Here is a 21,008-nt window from a genome sequence, read left to right on the forward strand (position 1 = left end):
GACTTCTTTCACATCTCCAAAGTCTTCAAAACGCCCTCTGCACCGATTCACTCGAAATGGAGAAAGGCACCCAGTGCACCCTCACGCTTGTTCGGGTCAATGATCGCACAGTAGCGTGTCTTCACTTCTAGCGCGCCTTCTGTCAGCAGCTGTTCCTTCGCTTCCTCAGTCTTCATCTTCAGCATCCAGATATGGGATATTTGGAAGGGCCGAACGCCAGCCACGTAGGGTAGCACACCGGCCTTTTCCAACGGCTCACGAAAATCCTGTATGCGATAAGGCCGGCCGGCAATATTACAGTGAAGGAAAACCATTGTCTTCATTGCTTCTTCCGAAGGAAACGTAGGTAGAATCATGCGACAGCCCAGTGTTGGGCGTCGTTTGCCGCATCCTCGGCCAGACATGACCGATAACGAAGCACGCTCTGAGCTTGCCATCACACGAACGGCTCCCACGGAAGCCGGAAGTGGAATCCTCTCTCGGCCAACTCGTCCGGATAAGCAGTGCAGCCGCCGATGGCAGCGCCTATATTTTCACAAGGGCTTTGCAAAAAAGCGAAAACAACCTCAGACGAGGATGGGATTCGAACCCACGGGGTGGTGCAGTGGTAAGACGCCCGACTACTGTGCCGGAGTACCCGGGTTCGATGCCGACCTCGGCGGCTGCGTTTCGATGGAGGCGAAACGAAGAGGCGTCCGTGTGCTGTGCGATGTCAGCGCACGTTAAAGATCCCCAGGTGGTCGAAATTATTCCGTAGCCCTCCACTACGGCTCCTCTTTCTCTCTATCCACTTTCACTCCCACCCTCCTCCCTTCCCTTACGGCGCGGTTCAGGTGTCCACAGCTACAAGTGTGACAGATACTGCGCCTTTCCCTTCCTGTGAACCATTATAAAAAAAGAAAGCCCACGCGGGCAGAGCCCAATGGATTAGCAGCCCATCGCCTTAACCTCTCGGCCACCTCTTTTTTTTTTCTTTATTGCCGGACAATGCACAGTTCACAACAGATAAAACACGCCAACCTGTTGTCTTCAGCTGGCGAGACAAATTAAAATTTCTTCAGGCACGCTAACTCACCAAATACATCGATCCACTCAGGAGGTTCGGGTAATGCCTGATACACTTCTCTCATGTATACCATACTCTGAATGAAATTTTCGCGTACAGAGAGAACATTTGGATCTGCGTGACGCACTGCCATTCTTGTTTGCCACAGACTGTGAAGGCCTAGGAGCATAAGCATGTCATAGGGAATTTCATCACTCTTCACTGGGAGAAACCGGATGCCGTAGGGTGTAATGGGCAGCTGTTTCTTTAGAGTTCGTTGCAATATGTCCCAATGGAAGATAGGGTCCCAGCACTCGATGAAAACGTGTTCAATTGTTTCCGCTTTTTTGCACAATAGACAATTAATTGTCCATGGAACGAATATGCCCTTCTGGTGTAGCCATGCTTTTACGGGGAGGGTGTTCGTGTGTAACTTAAAAAAGAAGGATTTAATGTGAGGTCTAACTGGCATTCTTTTGACCCTCTTCAACACATCCCTTCCTGGGCCTTCAAAGTAAATTACTCTATACAATAGAGCTGGTAGTAGGTTTTCCAGCAAGTCAGCATACAATTTCTTTGTTGTAACAGAACACAGGTAATTCAATGAGAACCGATCATGCAGCATACGAAAAGAAACCACAACTTCATGAAAGTAGCCAGTCACGCGACGGCACCTTATATCACTGGTTGTAACAATGAATTCAGGCAGCGCTCTCGCGAGTCGAACTTGCATAACTGTGCGCAAGAAACTGTTCCTTTGATCCCGTAGAAAAAAGAAACGTGACACAATCTGCCTAATAAACAAATGAGATAGGCCCAGGCCTCCATCGCGGACTGAGCGGAAAAGATTAGTGCGGCTGACTCTCTCCCAAGTTGAGCCCCATATAAATACAGCAAAAACTCGGTGCATTTTCTGTACATTGGCACGGCTCATACACAGCACCTGCAGCACGTACCATACTTTAGCTATCAAAAACAAATTGCACACAGTAGCACGCGCAAACATTGAAAGGCCACGACCCTGCCAATTTCCCATCTTCTCCCTCATTCTATCCGTTGCCTCACTCCAGTACTCTGCGGGATTCTGATAGTGCTCGAGTGGTACACCAAGATACGTCGTTGGTGTGGTTATCCAATTCATGCATGCAAACCTATCTAGCTTAATGTCCCAGTTGCCATGCCATATGCCAACACTTTTTTCCCAGTTTAACTCTGAACCAGTGAGCTTACAGAACTTCTTAGCAAGATTGACGGCCCCTAACACACTCTGGCGATCTTGACAGAATACAGCTATGTCGTCAGCGTACGCCAGTAATTTTACCTCTGTAGAGTGTATCTTAAAACCTATTATGGCTGTTTGACGAATCACTGCTAAACAAAAAGGTTCAACATAAATAGCAAACAACAGGGGTGACAGTGGGCATCCTTGTCTTACAGAAGATCGTATAGGCACTCTCTCTGTAAGAGATTTATTTATTATGAGCTGTGCTGCACAATCTTTGTAGGCCATCATTACGCCATCTAAAATGGTGCGGCCAACATTCACATGCCTTAATATGCTGAACAGAATCTCATGTGAAACCCTATCAAATGCTTTCGCCAGGTCGAGTTGCAGCATAGCAACTTGACCTTCCATGTCATCGCAGCACTCTAACACATTTCTGGCAATGTGCGTATTGGTAAGGATTGTTCGCCCTTTGATACCGCACGTCTGATGCGGCCCGACAAGCTGTTTAATCACGCTTTGCACCCTCTTCGCCAGTACCTTCACGAATACTTTGTAATCAGTATTTGTAAGGCTGATAGGCCTGTACGATGTTACTGACAGTAGCTTGTCACGGTCATTCGTTTTTGGGATCAGAACGATATGGGCTGCTCTAAAAGACGGTGGCACCTGACTTTTATTATAGGCCTCATTGAACACGCGGTGCAGTATATATGCCAGCTCATTGGCGAAAGCCTTGTAAAATGCGGCTCCAAGTCCGTCTGGTCCCGGTGACTTGCCTGCAGGCATTTCCTCGATAGCGGTTTCAATTTCGCGCACGCTTATCGCTTTCTCCAGGCGTTCTTTGTAGTCATCTTCTATCTTTGGCATATGGGACATAAACTCCGTCATGAAATCGTCACTGACTCGGGTAACGTTGCTAAATAACGCGCTATAATAATCCACGAAAGCTTGCTCTATCAATTTTTGTTCACCCGTCACCTCGTTTTGATAGCGGATCTGTCTGATTTCGTTTTTTGATGCATGCCTTTTCTCGTCGCTTAGAGATCGTTTATTTGGTGCTTCCCCAAGCCATAAGCGTTCGCTCCGCGCTCGAATCAGAGCTGCCCTGTATTTTTCGTTGTCTATAACCTCCAGTTCACTTTTGGTTCTTCTTATTTCGGCTGCCACTTTTTCCGGTTCGGAACTCACTGTGTTTACCAAAAATTCCAGCTGGCATTGAAGTTCTTTTTCTTTCTTCATTTCATTTCGACGCTTGATGCCCCCTCTTTCAATCGCAGCCATTTTGAGTTCAGTTTTAAATTCTTCCCAGGCAAATCCGTAATTTTCTGGCTCATTATTCATTAGCCACCCCAGTTTTTCCTTGACTCCGTTAACAAAAGCTTCATCATCGAGTAGTTTAGCGTTGAACTTCCACAGGTTCCAGTTGAATCGCTGCTGCTTTGGCTTATTGCCAATGGTGAAACTCACAAGGCAATGATCGGAGAATGAAACAGGTATAACCGTATAACTATTGCAGTGTGGCACCAACGGAAGCAATACGTAAACTCTGTCAAGCCTTGCTTGACTATTTCGCTGGGTGTGCGTGAATTGTGGCCGCCCACCGATCGTTATCGTGCGACCTAGATCTTCCATGTTATAGTCAGCCACTAAGGATAAGAGCAAGTCAGCGCTTCGGTCACTTGTATATACCAGTTTAGACCGATATTCGGCACAACAAACACAGTTAAAATCTCCAAGCAAAATAACATACCTGTCACATTGCATATATTGCTTAAGGTCTTCAAAAAAATGACATCGCTCACATACACTGTTGGGAGCATAGACACAAATCAAGCGCCACCCTTTTTCAGCTAGCGAAAAATTCAAGACGATAAGGCGTCCCGTTTCAGACACAGTAATCATTTCCTCTATAATTCCAACACTTTTACGTATCAACACAACACAGCCAGCAGATTTTCCGACGGCATGACATACACAGATGTTGTAATTGGTTTTAAAAGGCGATACCATACGATCGGTCTGCTCTTGCTTTTCCACCTTTGTCTCTTGTACCGCAATTAAGTCAAGCTCTTTTTCCATGCATAGGCGGCTAAGCTGATATTGCCTTCGCCTCGTTGACAAGCCCCTGACATTAATTGTCGCTACATTTATCGAGTAATTGCAGTTGTTCCCCATTTTAAAGCATGCTTATAGAATCGTGTGATGACATTACACACATGACTGCCACAACCAAATCGTGCGTGTAGTAAAAACTCGAGAAATGGTACGAACAAAGAACATCCGGCAAAGTCCTCAACTGTACCTTGAAGGTGCATCTCGAAGTTCCCTTGAATCCTTCCATTTTGACTCAGGTGCGGTTAGGCGCCTTCGACGGCACCGATTCTGTACACTAGGTGGGCGTCGCCGCCGGTCTTCGGTCCGGCGGGATGTTCAGTTTTGGGCGTAATGTCGTCCGACGTCCCCCCGTTGTTTTTGCCGGGGGTTCATCATTAGCCGGTTGGCCTTGCTGTCCATCCTGGATATCCGCCTCTTCATGCGTCCTTTTCGTGACAGTACCAGTTGTGCCTGGCTCGTTTAAATCCATTGCGCCATCTTCGCTTGCCTCCATTTCATTGCCTTTTGAAGCTGAAGATCCTTCATCGCTCTCAGAGTGCGTTGAAGGCGGCTCCAGTTTAGAAGTCGGGGCAGCTGGAGAATTACTGGGCTTAGCTTCGTGCTGTACTCCAGACTTTTGCTCTTGAGGCTTCGCATCTTCATTATTCGGTCCTGCTCCTTTAGAGGTTTCCTCGACGTCTGCTTCGTCCATGAGCAGGTCGGTGACATCATCCTTTGCCACTTTATGTGTTACAGAAGCGTACGTCTTCACGCACTGTTCCTCTTCGTGTCCATAACGATGACAAAGAGCGCAGTGCGGAAAACGACACTCGCGTCGGATGTGTCCCGTATTGCGACAGCGCAGGCATAACGGGGCCCTGCCCGGCACCACAACCAGAGCAAGTTCACCTGCAATACGGAGCTGATGTGGTAGGTCGTCCTCCGTCACACCTGTCTTCAAAATAATAGTCACCAGGCGCGTCGAGGATGCTTTGTCGTGCACGCCTTGAACACGCCACCGTTGCCGGGACACTTCCGTCACTTTGCCATACGGCAAAAACGCCGCTCGTATGTCATCGTCCGGCACGTTGTGAAGCATCCAATGTAATTTTATGTGCAGTGCTTGATTGGCAGGATCTACCACAAGGCAGCGGCGTTCTTTCACCGTCACCCCCTTCCTAGACAAGAGCCTTTTCACACCGTCTTCATTTTTGAAGATCACTGCCCGTACATGACTCATCTGGTACGCCCCCAGGGCGATAACTTCAGACAGCAAGCCCAGGCTCGCCAATGCATCACGGAAGTTTTCAACTCGGTATGGCCTTGCCCGCACATCGGCATGCAAAAAAATGGTATTCAAAACAACTCGCCCTGTTGGTAGCTGAGGCAGGAGCACTTGGTATTCCGATTCATCAGAGTCAAACATCCTGTTACCGCGGCCCTGGTGGGCCGCTGAAGCCGCTCCTACGCAGCTCATGCTGAACACGTCCGTTCGCTAGCGCGTCCGGAAGTGGAATAACCTCTCGGCCACCTCGTCCGGATGAGTAGTACAGCCGCCGATGGCAGCCGCTATATTTCCACAAGGGCTTTGCAAAAAAGCGAAAACCTCCGACGAGGATGGGATTCGAACCCACGCGGGCAGAGCCCAATGGATTAGCAGTCCATCGCCTTAACCTCTCGGCCACCTCGTCCGGATGAGTAGTACAGCCGCCGATGTCAGCCCTTATATTTCCACAGGGGCTTTGCAAAAAAAGCGAAAACCTCCGACGAGGATGGGATTCGAACCCACGCGGGCAGAGCCCAATGGATTAGCAGTCCATCGCCTTAACCTCTCGGCCACCTCGTCTTTTTGTTTACTTTATTGCCGGGCTCCGACAACCAACTCAGTACAACACCGATATACTATATACAAATATTTCCACAAGGGCTCTGCAAAAAAGACAAAACAACCTCCGACGAGGATGGGATTCGAACCCACGCGGGCAGAGCCCAATGGATTAGCAGTCCATCGCCTTAACCTCTCAGCCACCTCGTCCGGATGAGTAGTAAAGCCGCCGATGTCAGCCCCTATATTTCCACAGGGGCTTTGCAAAAAAAGCGAAAACCTCCGACGAGGATGGGATTCGAACCCACGCGGGCAGAGCCCAATGGATTAGCAGTCCATCGCCTTAACCTCTCGGCCACCTCGTCCGGATGAGTAGCAAAGCCGCCGATGGCAGCCCCTATATTTCCACAGGGGCTTTGCAAAAAAAGCGAAAACCTCCGACGAGGATGGGATTCGAACCCACGCGGGCAGAGCCCAATGGATTAGCAGTCCATCGCCTTAACCTCTCGGCCACCTCGTTTTTTTTTTTTTTTTTCTTTATTGCCGTGAAACACAAAACAAAAATACACATGATAAAAAACGTCAACTACACTTGAGCTAACGCGTAAGTGGCTAAAATCTTTTCAAGTGCACTAACTCATCAAAGAGACAATGCCATTGTGGCGGATCCTGCTGCCTCATGAAAGTTTCACGTATATAAACAGCACTTTCAATAAAGTTTTCACGCGAAGATCGTGTATCTATATCTGCATGACGCACCTGCATTCGTGTTTTCCACAAACTATGGAGGCCAAGAAGCATAATTAAATCGTAAGGTGCATCATCGTTCTGCACTGGTAGAAATCTTATACCGTAAGGAGTTAATGGAAGCTCCTTTTTAATTGTCCTTTGGAGGACGTCCCATAGAAATACAGCATCCCAACACTGTAAGAAAACGTGTTCAATTGTTTCCGGTTTTTTGCACAACAGGCAATTTGTTGTCCATGGGACGAAGATACCTTTTTCATTCAGCCAGGTTTTAACAGGGAGCGTATTAGAGTGAAGTTTGAAAAGGAACGTTTTAGGAGATGGCCTCACGGGCATCTTCTTTACTCTTTTCAAAACATCCTGCCCTGGGCCTCCACAGTGTATTTCCCTGTAAAAAGGCACCGGCAGCATCACGTCAATGAGATCTTTATACAGTTTTTTTCTGGGAACATTGAAAAGGTAATCAAAAGAAAACCGCACTTCCAGCAACTTGCACGAAAAAACAACTTCGCGCAGGTAGCCAGTCACAGTACCAGGCATGCTTTCACATGACACAATCCATTCAGGGAGCAGCCTCTGCAATCGCACTTGCATCACAGTTCTTAGAAAGGTATCTTTTTGATCACGCAGGAATATAAATCGCGAAACCACTTGTCGCAAGAACAAATGAGCAAGGCCAAGCCCGCCCCTTTTAACAGAAATAAACAAGTTCGTCCGGGCGGTTTTTTCCCATGTGGATGCCCAAATAAAAACAGCAAAAACGCGGTGCATTTTCTGAATTGAGGTTCGTGAGACACACAACACATTCATGAGGTACCACAGCCTTGAAATAAGAAAAACATTGCAAATGGAAGCGCGCGAAAACATTGAGAGTTGCCTTCCTTGCCACGCATCCGCTTTTTCTTTCGCTCTGGATGTTTCTTCCATCCAGTGCATGTTGGCATCTCGATAACAATCTAAAGGCACGCCTAGATATCGCGTTGGGAGAGCAGACCATCGCAGCTTACAGAAGAAATCAGGTGTCACGTCCCAATCACCGTGCCAAAACCCAGAGCTTTTCTCCCAATTGATCTTACATCCGGTTTGATCACAAAATGTTTGGACGACACCCGTAACTTCACAGATGCTCTTTCTAGTTGCACAGAACACTGCTATGTCATCAGCATATGCCAGCATTTTCACGTGTGCTGATTGCAGCTTGAACCCTAAAATGCGATCGCTATCAATGATAGCCAAGCAAAGTGGCTCTAAATACAGTGCAAAAAGCAGGGGTGAGAGCGGGCAGCCCTGCCTTACCGATGAACGTACTGCGATGCTGTCAGTCAGTTCACCATTCACTATAATACGGGTCGTGCAGTTCGCGTAAGCCATTTTAACACCCTCCACTATGACTTTTCCAAGGTTAGAATGCTCCAAAATGGAAAAAAGAATTTCATGAGAAACACGGTCAAAGGCTTTCGCCAAATCTAACTGCATCATGGCTATCTGACCACCGAGTGCATCAACACATTCTAGTACGGTTCTTGCGACATGTATATTCGTGGCAATGGATCGACCCTTGATGCCGCACGTTTGATGAGACCCAACCAGTTTTTTTATTACGCTTTGCAGTCTTTTTGCTAAAACCTTCATATACACCTTGTAGTCAACATTGGTGAGGCTAATCGGTCGATATGACCCCACCAACAGTCGTTTCTCCGGATCATCTGTCTTGGGTATTAGCACAATGTGCGATGTAGCGAAAGACAATGGAACAGTATTACGTTCATAAGCTTCAGTGATTACATCGAGCATAAACTGAGCCGCATACTGCTGAAAAGTTTTAAAGAAGGCAGCGCTTAGACCATCCGGCCCAGGGGCCTTCCCAGGTGTCAGGTCATCTATTGCAGATTCTATCTCCTGCAACGTTATCGGTGTTTCTAGGCGCGCTTTACTTTCGTCATCCAGTGCAGGCATCAGTCTTAGAAAGTCTGTTTGAAAGCCGCCTACAGTCTCAAGCTTAGCGCTAAGCAGTTCTTCGAAGTGCTCTGCTACCGCATGCTGAATATCTTTAGCATCTTCTGTGATATGGCCGCCATACCTTATACTCCTAATTTCTTTCTGGCAGGCGTATCTTTTCTCGTCTGCTAGGGCTCGTTTTGTCGGCACTTCTCCAGCCCAAAGTTTTTCAGCCCTTGCACGTATGACAGCCGCTGTGTATCTTTCGCTGTCGATTGTTTCCAGCTCACTTTTAAGCTCTCGTATTTTACTGGCGAAATGCCCTGGCACAGTACTTTCCATGCTCAAAAAAAGAGCAAGTTGTTCATTCAGTTCTTTTTCTTTTTCTTTCTCTTTGTATCGCAGCTTACTACTCTTTTCTATTGCTTTCAATTTGACCCACTCTTTGAAGCTGTCCCATTCCGCTGCAAAACTTACTGGTCGCATAGCAAGACGATTTTCAAACTCTGTCTTAACTTCAGTAAGGAACTCTTCATCGGCAAGAAGTTTGGCATTCAGTTTCCATAGGTACCAGTTAAAGCGCGATTTCTTTCCTTTGCGACCAAACACTGCACTCACGAGACAATGATCGCTGAAAGACACAGGTTTGACATCATATGCAGTACATAGGGAAACAGGATCAACCGAGGCATACACCCTGTCCAATCTAGCATGGCTTTCTCGCTGAAAGTGCGTGAACTCTGGCTGGTTTCCAGTGGAGAACACACTGCCAACATCCTCAAGGCCATACTCATGCACAAGTGCATTCAACAGGTCGGAGCTTCTGTCTGTTCGAGGTTTACACTTGGCCGCTCGGTCCACAGCTGCGCACACACAGTTGTAGTCACCAAGTACAAGCAAGATTTTGTCGACCTTCAACCACAACTCAATAGACTGAAAAAACAATTCACGCTCACGCCCTGAATTGGGAGCATACACACACACAACACGCCAGCATAAATTAGAGTAGGTAAAATCGGTAACCAAAAGCCGACCACTTGGACAGGCAAAAACGGACTCTACGCTTACTCCCAGCGTGTTACGTATAAATAAAAGGCACCCACCCGATACACCAACAGAATGGCATACACACACATAAAAGTTTGTTTGAAAAGAAGCCACCATACGGTCAGTGCTTTCTTGGCTCTCAATCTTTGACTCTTGCACAGCTGCTATATCTATATCATTATCCACAAGGAGGCGACTGAGCTGGCATTGTCGCCTTCTCGCTCCCAGTCCTCTAACATTCAAAGTAGCTACGTGTAACGGCGAATTAAGCTTGAGAGTCATGTACTAGAGAGAGACGCCAGTACCGGCATGGTGCCTACCTTCATGGTTGCGTGGCATCCGCTTCTGACAAACAGCGGCGTATGCATGCATGTAATGTCCTGCCAGCAGAATGTCGGGATGCATTCAAACGAAGTCCAAGCCCATTGTTTCATTTTTGCTAACACACGCACCACTTGGTTGTAGAAGGTTCGTGACGCTGGTCGGTAGGCAGCCGACCCACAAATCGTTCAGGTCTCCACAAAAAAACTACGGTGGCGGTTTCCCCGCCTGCCGCGTGTCAGCCGAGAAGTTCGGCTTCGGTCTTAACGTGGCTCTTCGGATGCCAGAAGTTTTCGGCGGCGGCTCACCACAAACACCGCCTGGCAGCTGAGTCTCCTCGACGCTTTCCTCATGCGGACGTTTCGCGGCAATTAAGGCTGCTGTCTCCGGCCCAACCTCCATGGCATCAGTACAGGAAGGCTCAGTACTGAGATGATCCTCAGCGTCAGAAAATTTGGTTAAGTCTTCTGACCCTTCCTTTGACTCGCTTTCATGGTCCTGGGATGGAACGTTCAAGACATGCCGAGGTTCATTCTTTTCATTTGAGACCATCACCTTACCCTTTGTTAAAACCGTCATGGAAGGCGCGTCCTGTTTCGTTGACTGACCTCTAATGTCAGCAGCCTCCTCCGCATCCGCCTCGTCCATAATTAACTCGGACGAGTCTTCGCTGGTCCCAGGTCCGGCAATGCTAGCGTAGGTTCGTGCACACTGGTTGTCTTCATGCCCGAACCGTCGGCAGGTTCCGCAGCGAGGAACCCGGCACTCTTTGCGGATGTGACCCGTACTCCGGCAGCGTAGGCACAACGGGGGTCTGCCTGGCACAATGACGAGCGCGAGCTCACCGCTAACATTGAGCTGATGCGGCAGGTCGTCGAGCTTCATGCCAGCTTTCAGCTTCAGCGTGACGAGTCTAGTTGTAGAGCCCTTTTCCAGCATACCTTTAACACGCCAGCGCTCCCGGGAAACGTCTGACACCTTTCCGTACGGCGCAAATGCAGCACGAACATCTTCATCTGGCACGTTGTGAAGTAGCCAGTGAAGCTTGAGTCGCACGTCCTGGTTCGCCGGGTCAATCACCAAGCAGCGACCGTTTTTCACAGACAGCTCACCTACACTCTCGGCCACCTCGTCCGGATGAGTAGTAAAGCCGCCGATGGCAGCCCCTATATTTCCACAGGGGCTTTGCAAAAAAAGCGAAAACCTCCGACGAGGATGGGATTCGAACCCACGCGGGCAGAGCCCAATGGATTAGCAGTCCATCGCCTTAACCTCTCGGCCACCTCGTCCGGATGAGTAGTAAAGCCGCCGATGGCAGCCCCTATATTTCCACAAGGGCTTTGCAAAAAAGCGAAAACAACCTCCGACGAGGAAGGGATTCGAACCCACACACACAGAATATTACGCGACAAATACATAACATGGCTTAAAACCAGGCGATTTGGGCTGCGTGATGCATTACAAATCAGACATTTGCAGCAACACTTTCATTCTCGGAAGCCACTCAGGCACTTCGTCTTGTGTCTTGAAAACATCAACACTCGCAACAACTTCGCGAACATACTGGCGTATTTTCCTCGCATGAACGTCTGCATCAACGCTCCGTTGGAGCGGCTACAGCGGCCATGTCGAGCCGCGGTGACAGGATTTTTGCATCGGGTGAAGAGTACCAGGTCGTATTGCCTAGTTTCCCTACAGGACGATTCGTTCTAAACACTGTTTTCTTGCACGGAGACATCAGGGTCCGCCCATACCGGGTGGAAGATTTCCGGGATGAGCTCGCTCCCCTATCGCTCCTGGCGGAAGTTATCGCCCTCGGGGCGTACCGCATGAGCCACGTTTGGACCGTAACCTTTACGGACGACGTGGGCGTAAAGAAGATTGTGCAAATGGGTGAGCTGAAAGCTGCTCGATGCCTCGTGATTGACCCGGCGAACCGAGACATCCGAATGAGCTACATTGGCTGCTGCCCAGCGTACCGGACGAGGACGTGCGGCTCGCTTTCGCGCCGTTCGGCAAAGTGACCGACATATCTAAGAAGCGGTGGCGCCTACAGGTTGTGGCGGACAAGGGTTCGACCACGAGGCTGGTGGCTTTGAAGTTGAATGCCGGCGTGAAGCTGGACAACCTGCCCCACCAGGTGAACGTCGCTGGAGAGCTAGCCCTTTTGGTCGTGGCGGGCAGGGCTCCCCTCTGTCTGCGCTGTCGAGGCACGGGCCACATTCGGCGTGACTGCCGCATGCCACGGTGCAGTTCCTGCCCTAGCTTCGAACATGACGAGACCCAGTGTGCTCGGACGTACGCCAGCGTCGCCGGGCCCGTGAGCAGCGTAGACCCTGCCGAATTCTGCTCATGGATGAAGCCGACGTGGAGGATGCATCGAGAGCAGCTTATGTGTCGTCGCTGCAAAAGATCACGGTGGGTGCCCCACAGACGGGTCAACTGGAGTGTCAACCTGTCGCTGGCGCAACGCCCGAGAAGTATTTCCCAGTGTCTGCATCGGCTGTCGCCGTCGTGCCGAATGGTGCGGCAGCGACACTATCGGACTCTGTGGTTAGCGATACCCAGCCCATGGACGTTCTCGGTGCAGCGGTCAGCCAAATGGTCGGAAAACGGCCGCACGAGCAACTCGCTCCGAATGTGCCCCAACTTGGTGCCAGTGGCGGAGACGAGCCGCCGACTAAAACATCAGATATGAGGCGTTCGACCTTGAAGCCGTGTCCGAACATTTCTTAGACTCACGGCAGGCGGGTAAACCGCCTCCGTAGTTTTGTTAAATTCAGGCCATACAGAGGTGGCATGGGGTTCCAGGGTTTGTCGTTTAGGTAGACACCATGAGATAGGATCCTTTCCTTTCTTTGACATGGCAATCAACCTTCCTGAAGCGCTACGTGTAGCTACAATACACGTACGGGGCTTCGGAGCAAGAAGGCGACAGTGCCAGCTTAACCGCCTTTTCATTGAGAACTATCTGCGCGTAGTAGCTTTTCAAGAAACCAAAATTGACAGCCGAGAAGCGACAGATCGAATGGTGTCCGCTTTCCGACTGCATTTCGACGTTTGTGTGTGTCATTCAGTTAGTTCCTCTGCGGTTGTGCCCTTTTCATACGTAACAGTGTTGGTATAAATGTGCAGTCGCTGTTTTCGTGTCAAAGTGGCCGGCTCCTGATTGTTGATTTTTCACATTACGATGATAACTTTAGAGTCATATGTGTGTATGCTCCCAATGTAGCTTCCGAGAAAAGAATGTTTTTTGAATGTTTGCAGACGTACCTAGATTGTGAAAAGGTAATAGTTTTTTTGGGGATTTCAACTGTGTTTGTCGTGCTGAAGATCTTGTAGAATGCTTGACAGTGAAGGATAAGAGTGCGGAGACGCTGAATTCAGTTATTCACGATCATAACTTGGAAGATGTTGGAAGTGTGTTTGCAAATGTTACTCAACTGCAATTCACTCATTTTCAAGTCAGTAGCCACGCACGACTGGGTCGGTTGTATGTATCGCTTGAATTAGTGCCGCTGTGTACATCGTATGAGGTTAGACCAGTGTGCTTTAGTGATCACTGTCTAGCGATTGCAAACTTCGGCAGAAATTTGCAAAGCAAAAATAGCTTTAGTTGGGACCTTTGAAACTCAACACGAAATTGTTGGAGGACGAGGGTTATGCTTAGGACGTTGAGGAGGAGCTTAAAAAGTTGCTCGCAGTGTTGCCAATAAGTGTCGCCATGGGCTGGGAAGAATTTAAACAGGCAGCAAAACTGAAGGCAATTGAAAAAAGTAGTAAACTGCGATATGAACAGAAACAAAACGAAACACACCTATGTGAGCAACTAGAATTCTTTACTGGTATAGAATGCGCTCAACCAAGTACATTTGCAAAATAAGGAGCATCAAGATACAGTTGGAAAGATTAGATACAGATAAGTACAGAGCGGCGGTTATTCGTGCGCCATCCGAGAAGCTGTGGGTCGCTGAAGCACCAACAAAGCGTGCTGTATCGGACGAAAAGCGATACGCGAGCCGTAAGGAAATACGGAAGATACGAAGTAGGAACAACGTTTCGTCTGACGGCAGTGTTATCAAACATGTAATTGCCGGTCATTTCGAAGACGTGCTTGGTCACTCGCGAAAAATGGTAGGTGATTTTCAAGCAGAATTCTTGCCGCTAATGCCCAAGCTTGATGAAGAAGAAAAGGAGCGACTAGAAATGCCGATTTGGATTTGCGTGAAAGAAATACAGGACGCAAGAGACTCCCTGCCAGCCGCTAAAGCGCCGGGCCCTGACAAATTAGGGGCGTCCTTTCATAATATGTTTAAGCCAGTGATAGCTCACCTCCTCCTGAAGGGTATCAACGAAGCTTATGAGCAAAACCATGTTCCACTGTCCTTCAGCACTTCTCATATCACACTGATTCCGAAAACTGAGGAGCCGGAAAAGCGTTTGTTGATGGGGTCTTATCGCCCGATAAACCTCACCAACGTTGATTATAAAGTATTTATGAAAGTGTTGGCAAGACGACTGCAGTGTGTGATAACAAAGCTGGTTGGCACGCATTAGACTTGTGGCATAAAGAGACGGAGTATCGCCACGAACATACACGTAGCGCGAAGCGAACTAGAATGTTGTGACGCACTTGGTAACCGAGTGGCAATGATCCAACTGGATCTCGCAAAAGCATTTGACCGGGTGTCGCATGATGTGCTATTTGCCATATTGGATCACTCCAATGTTGGTAATTTAATAACAGACGGCGTCAGAATGGCGTATGCCAACTGCACAACGCGAATTATAGTGAACGGAGAAGTGACCGAAAGCCTGCAAGTTCGGTCGTCAGTTAGGCAGGGCTGTCCCATGTCGCCCCTGTTGTTTGCACTTTACCTTGAGCCTCTTTTCTTTGCCATCCGAAAAATGAGAGCGTAAATGACTTCAGGCTACAGTCAGCGCATGTTAAAATATTGGCCTATGCCGATGATATTGCGGTTTTCTGTTCACATAAAGATATTACCTGTGAAGCCACAAATGTAGTCCACATATATTGTCAGTGTACGGGGGCGTTAATAAACTGGGAAAAGAGCTATGGCTTCTGGCATGGCAGTTGGGAAGACACGCCAGAGTACTACTCTCGACTGCAGTGGTCCACGATTCCTACAATGTATCTAGGTGTACCTCTCCATGCATACCGGAACCCTGATACGTATTGGAGGGATGAAACCTCAAAGGCAAAAAAAAAGGCTGATGCGTGGCAAGGAAGGCAATTATCTGTATTTTCGCAGGCTACAGTGTGCAATTTATTTCTCACTGCAAAAATATGGTATGTCATGAATGTGGTCAGTGCCTCCTGGATCAGCATTCAAAAAATGCACCGTCTTTTCGCCATTTTTATTTGGGCATCGACGTGGGAAAGAACCAGCCGGACAAACTTGTTCCTGTCTGCAAAAAAAGGTGGGCTAGACCTTGCACAGGATCTAGCCAATCTTTTGACGCCGAAGCTCCCCCCTAGGTGTATTCAAACACATCTGTCTTATATGCGTCCAAGCTGGAATCTGATACTGGCAAACTTTTTGGATGCAAGCAGAGCAACGTTCATGTATCGCTTGGCACACGGACGGCTCCCCATCCGCAGCAGAGCGTTCACACGAGCGAGCTTGCATCCAGTTTGCCCGTTCTGTGGTGGTCGTGAAGACATGGTGCACAACTTTACACAATGTCTTCTCCCAGCAGCCCTCATTCGACGGGTGACTACCTTGTTCAGTGTTCCAGGAGTGCCGTATCAAACTGTCAGGTACCTCAACCCGTTACCCAGGCATGCTGTGAAACAGTTTGTGCTCTTGCTCGTTGAGTGCATGTACCAAGTCTGGTCTGCCAGGTGCACCGCTGCGTTCGCACGCAGTGTTCCGGGCCTTCATGAGGTGCTCGCACGAGTCAGCAGGGAGGTCTGGTTTCACCTAAGCCATGAACAGCGTCACCTCAGCGAGCAAGAGTTCATAGACATGTGGAGCAGGCCACCGATTATTTGCGAGGTTTCTGGACGTACCATAACAGTGTTAATATGAAGCACTTTAGGGTTGCAGTTGTTCTTCAGGACATCCGAGGTCCAAAGAAGGTCCGGTCTCCCTGTGTTCGGCCTGCTGTCACAGCGGGGACCTTAAACACAGTTGGCATAGTGTTCGGTGACATGCTGTGTGCGGGTCACCATACGACTGCCCCCTTGCCAGGGTTACGGCCGTCATCCCGAAACAAAATCCTCCTCTACCCGGACATCCGGGAGGAGGGGGAGGTACCGGGCCCGATGATGTATGAATGATGACGGGCAGATAGGTTAGGTGAGACCTTGAGGTTGCGGCGCCTTCTGGAGCCAAACCTCCTGCCATCTGATAGCGGTACCTTGCACATTTGTTTTTGAGGCAAGTCGTCTGGGTGGGGCTGTGAGAGGGTACCTACGCGAAGTTGTGCTTGCATACGGGATGCTGCATGCGCGATTTTCGATGCAATACTTGAGTGACGTCACGCGGAAAGATTGTACTCAGATTTCTTGGATGCAATGATTCCGGTCCCACTTTACCGTTTGCCATTATGTGGAGGCCCAGGAGGAGATGTGTTGCACAGAGGGAAAAGAATGCCGGTGTTACCCTCGGTCAAATCCTCTTTCCTAAGCTTCATACTAACACGTTATCAGTGAAAACATGGCTTCATGAAAAAGGTCTTTTTGTACCCTGGGCAACTAACTGTTACCTATGTAGCAAAGCTTAAACCATAGAACATGTATTCCTGGATTGTTGGGATCCCATCTTTTTCTGGGATGTGCTTCAAAGGACTTTGAAAAAAGAGTTACCCCTAGATATGTACGGCGTAAGATTCCTTCCGGTTTTACATACAGACAATATTCCACTGGATACGATTATGCTCCTCGGCCTTCACAGCTTGTGGAAAACGCGAATGCAGTTCAACAGTGCAGATGTTGATGTGCGCCCTGTGCGTGAACATTTTTTAGAAAGTGTTATACGGTTGAGGGAAGTGTATCGAACAATCCCCGAACCACCAGAATGGACAGACCAGCTTAACAGCTTGGTACAATTGAATAATTTTTAACGTGTCGTATCCGCTAAACCTTTCGGCCACCTCGTCCGGATGAGCAGCAAAGCCGCCGATGGCAGCTCCTATATTTCCACAAGGGCTTTTCAAAAAAGAGAAAAAAACCTGCGACGAAGATGGGATTCGAACCCACGCGGGCAGAGCCCAATGGATTAGCAGTCCATCGCCTTAACCTCTCGGCCACCTCGTTCGGATGAGTAGTAAAACCGCCGATGGCAGCCCCTATATTTCCACAAGGGCTTTGCTAAAAAAAACCTCCGACGAGGATGGGATTTGAACCCACGCGGGCAGAGCCCAATAGATTAGCAGTCCATCGCCTTAACCTCTCGGCCACCTCGTCTTTTTTTTTCTTTATTGCCGGTCATCACCAACACAAAACAAAACCACCAAAGACTCGCTACAAACAGAATGCTCACAGCAGAGCGGTTACCACAAGCATGACACTGTTAATACAGAAGCCGGCATTCTCATACGAGTTGCCTTTCTCAAGTTAAAATTCCTTCAGCTCGCATAGTGGTTCGACTCTTGAAATCCAGTCTGGCACAGCGGTCTTCAATTTGTGCATTTCAAGCAATGCGTGTATACTCTCGCGAAAGTAGAGCCTTGCAGGACGGGCGTCAGGGTCACAGTGAAAACCCGCCATTCTGGACCGCCATAGACTGTGCAGGCCTATTAGCATAACCGTATCAAGTGGAATCCCATCATTGTTTTCAGTTGGCAGGAATTTAATCCCGTATGAGTCTAATGGTAATTCTTTTTTAACAGTTCGTTGCAGCACATCCCAAAAATAGACGTCCTCCCAACAGTGCAGAAATACATGGTCTATTGTCTCTGGCTGTTTACATATTAAGCAAAGTGAACCCCATGGCAGATAAAAGCCCTTGCTTTCAAAAAACGTTTTTATCGATAATGTTCTTGTATGCAACTTAAAGAAAAACGTCTTTACCCGAGGAGAAACTGGCATTCTTTTGACACGCTTCAGTACGTCTTGACCTAGACGACCGCTATACAAGATCTGTACACAGGAACAGAGAAGTAGTCGTCACAAACAGCTTTATACAGGTTCTTCTTTTTCACTGAACTTACGTATTCTGTCGAGATGCGAGCTGACAGAATTGGAACACTGCTGACAACCTCTTTGAAAAAACCAGAAAGACGCCCTGGCATGCTTTCCGTGGCAACAACGAAATTGGGCAACGCCCGCGCGAGCCTCACTTGGCACACTGCGCAAAAAGGGGTCGGTAACGTCGCGAAAGAAAATAAATCTGCTTACAAGCTGGCGCACAAATAAGTGAGCAAGCCCGAGACCTCCGTCTTTAATTGGCCGGAACAGGTTATCCCGACTACATCTTTCCCAGCTTGATTCCCATACAAACACAGCAAAGATTCGGTGTAGCTTTTGAACACTCAACCTAGAACAATAAAGTGCTTCCATGACGTACCATACCTTGGCAACAAAAAATAGATTACACACAGTGGCTCGTGCAAAGATAGACAGCGGCACTCCTTTCCACTTGTCAGCCTTTTCTCGTATTTCCTGAACTTGGGCGCGCCAAAATGGCTTGCTCTCTTCATAGAATTCTAGAGGTACGCCCAAATACTTCACGGGTGTTGTAACCCATGTAACGTTGGCAAAAAATTCAGGCGCTGATGTCCACGCCTCGTGCCAGAAGCCAAGACATTTTGCCCAGTTTACTGGACTTCCTGTGGTCGCACTAAAATCTTCCACAACTTCAACTGCTTAACAAAACTTGAAGTTGGGCTAGATGGTGCATTTAGCGCGTGTCCTGTGTCTTCTTCTCTTGTGTGCGTCTTCCCGTGCGCTTCATCTTCAGTCAAACTTCAACTGCGGCGCGAATACTTTCTTTGTTCGCACAAAACACTGCCACATCATTAGCGTACGCCAAAAGTTTGACCTCAGACATGTACAGTTGAAAGCCCTGAACAGATGGATTTTGCATAATAGACAGGCATAAAGTTTCGATATAAATGCAGAATAGAAGAGGGCTGAGGGGACAACCCTGACGTACCGAACGCCGCACATTTATGGGTTCCCCTAGTACTTTATTAACAATCAATCGCGTTGTGCAGTTTCGGTACGCCAGGGCTACGCCCTCTCTGATAATGTAACCAACATTGATATAATCCAATATTGCGAACAATACATCATGTGGAACACAGTCAAACGCCTTTTCTAGGTCGAGCTGAAGAAGCGCGACCCTCGCGCAAGCAACGTCACAACATTCCAGCACGCACCTCGCCTTATGAATATTTGTTGTAATGGACCGGCCCTTTATACCACACGTCTGGTGGGAGCCAACGATATGTTTTATCACTGTCTGTAGCCTGGCTGCCAGAACTTTCATCAGTATTTTGTAATCCACATTTGTTAAAGAAATAGGCCTGTATGACGTCACAAATTTTAGTTTGTTTGGTTTGACTTAGGAATTAACACTGTGTGTGAGGATGCGAACGAAAGAGAGAGTGCACCAAGTTCATAGCCTTCGTTAAATACTGCAGCTAACAATGGGGACAGATCTAGCTTGAATGCTTTATAAAAGGTTGCGCTCAAACCATCCGGCCCAGGCGGCTTTCCTCGGTTCAGATTATCAATGGCGCGTTCAACCTCGTCCTCGGAAATCGGCTGCTCTAACTTTTCTTTTGTGGTGGCATCCAGTCGTGGCAAGGAGGAAGGAAACACCTGCTTAAACGTCTCCAACTTCATGTCCCGAAAAGCAAACAGCTCCTGATAATAGTCGAAGAACGCACGTGCAATGTCGTTCTTATCTGTCACGAGGCTTCCGTTCCATTCTACTTCGGTTATGTCATTTCGATGAGCCTGTGCTTTTTCAAGACCCAGAGCCCGCTTAGTGGGCGTATCGCCGGCGACCCATCTTTCGGCCCTGGCGCGAACGAGCGCTCCTCGATTTCGGTCCTCGTCTAATAATTATATTTTCTTTATCTTTCTGATGTCCTCTTTGTAAACCCCCGGCTCCTTACACACCTGCGCTATTAACTTCTTTAATGTTGATCTTAGGCCTGCTTCTTCTCGCTTTTCGTTATGGCGAATACAGCTGGCTCTTTCTATCGCTTTCATTTTAATTTCTTGCTTGCACAGTTCCCATTGCTCTCCAATGCTGCTGTTAGGTCGTTTATTTATTTCATTTAGCTTCTGTACAATAATTTCGATTAAGTTATCGTCTTCTAAAAGTTTGGAATTCAGCTTCCAAAGGTCCCACACAAAACTTTTGCTTGGGCTTCTAGCTGCTATGCATTTTACCAGACACTGATCGGATAAGGACATTGGGATAACAGAATAATTTTTACACTTCGGTATCACATGCAACGATAAATAAATTCGGTCGTCCGCCTTCATCCCGGCCTTCAACTTGAAAAGTACTGACCTCGTTGTCGAGCCTTTCTCGCTGACGCCCTGGACGCGCCACCGTTCTCGAGTGACCTCCGTCACATTCCCGAATGCGGCGAAAGCCGTGCGAATGTCCTCATCTGCGACACCGTGTATAATCCAAAGTAGTCTGAGTCGGACTTGTTGGTCTTGAGGGTATATAATAACACACCGTCGGCCCTTCACTTTCAGCTCTTTTTACGCCACAATACGCTTCGTGGCTTCAGCAGTCTTGCAGGTGACAGTCCACACGTGATTAACCCGA

At 48.3% G+C, this 21,008-nt stretch overlaps 1 protein-coding gene and 8 non-coding genes across 9 annotated transcripts; all 9 read right to left on the reverse strand.

Moving 5' to 3' along the window:
• Positions 1-2,960: 2,960 nt before the first annotated feature.
• On the reverse strand, positions 2,961-5,894 carry LOC146208775 (uncharacterized). The gene has a single exon (XM_084587320.1). It carries the CDS (start codon positions 5,842-5,844, stop codon positions 4,663-4,665), a length of 1,182 nt encoding a protein of 393 aa, XP_084443446.1. The 5' UTR covers positions 5,845-5,894; the 3' UTR covers positions 2,961-4,662.
• An 82-nt stretch (positions 5,895-5,976) lies between these two features.
• On the reverse strand, positions 5,977-6,058 carry TRNAS-GCU (transfer RNA serine (anticodon GCU)). Its single transcript has one exon. It is a non-coding gene; the product is annotated as a tRNA-Ser (tRNA).
• Positions 6,059-6,131: 73 nt separating this feature from the next.
• TRNAS-GCU (transfer RNA serine (anticodon GCU)) lies at positions 6,132-6,213 on the reverse strand. Its single transcript has one exon. It is a non-coding gene; the product is annotated as a tRNA-Ser (tRNA).
• Positions 6,214-6,320: 107 nt separating this feature from the next.
• Positions 6,321-6,402, reverse strand: TRNAS-GCU (transfer RNA serine (anticodon GCU)). The gene has a single exon. It is a non-coding gene; the product is annotated as a tRNA-Ser (tRNA).
• A 73-nt stretch (positions 6,403-6,475) lies between these two features.
• Positions 6,476-6,557, reverse strand: TRNAS-GCU (transfer RNA serine (anticodon GCU)). Its single transcript has one exon. It is a non-coding gene; the product is annotated as a tRNA-Ser (tRNA).
• Positions 6,558-6,630: 73 nt separating this feature from the next.
• Positions 6,631-6,712, reverse strand: TRNAS-GCU (transfer RNA serine (anticodon GCU)). The gene has a single exon. It is a non-coding gene; the product is annotated as a tRNA-Ser (tRNA).
• A 4,740-nt stretch (positions 6,713-11,452) lies between these two features.
• On the reverse strand, positions 11,453-11,534 carry TRNAS-GCU (transfer RNA serine (anticodon GCU)). Its single transcript has one exon. It is a non-coding gene; the product is annotated as a tRNA-Ser (tRNA).
• A 5,911-nt stretch (positions 11,535-17,445) lies between these two features.
• Positions 17,446-17,527, reverse strand: TRNAS-GCU (transfer RNA serine (anticodon GCU)). Its single transcript has one exon. It is a non-coding gene; the product is annotated as a tRNA-Ser (tRNA).
• A 68-nt stretch (positions 17,528-17,595) lies between these two features.
• Positions 17,596-17,677, reverse strand: TRNAS-GCU (transfer RNA serine (anticodon GCU)). Its single transcript has one exon. It is a non-coding gene; the product is annotated as a tRNA-Ser (tRNA).
• Between the last annotated feature and the right edge of the window lie 3,331 nt (positions 17,678-21,008).

The sequence above is a fragment of the Amblyomma maculatum genome, chromosome 1, assembly GCF_055883805.1.
Source record: "Amblyomma maculatum isolate TAMU_Amacu chromosome 1, ASM5588380v1, whole genome shotgun sequence".
NCBI lineage: Eukaryota > Metazoa > Arthropoda > Arachnida > Ixodida > Ixodidae > Amblyomma > Amblyomma maculatum.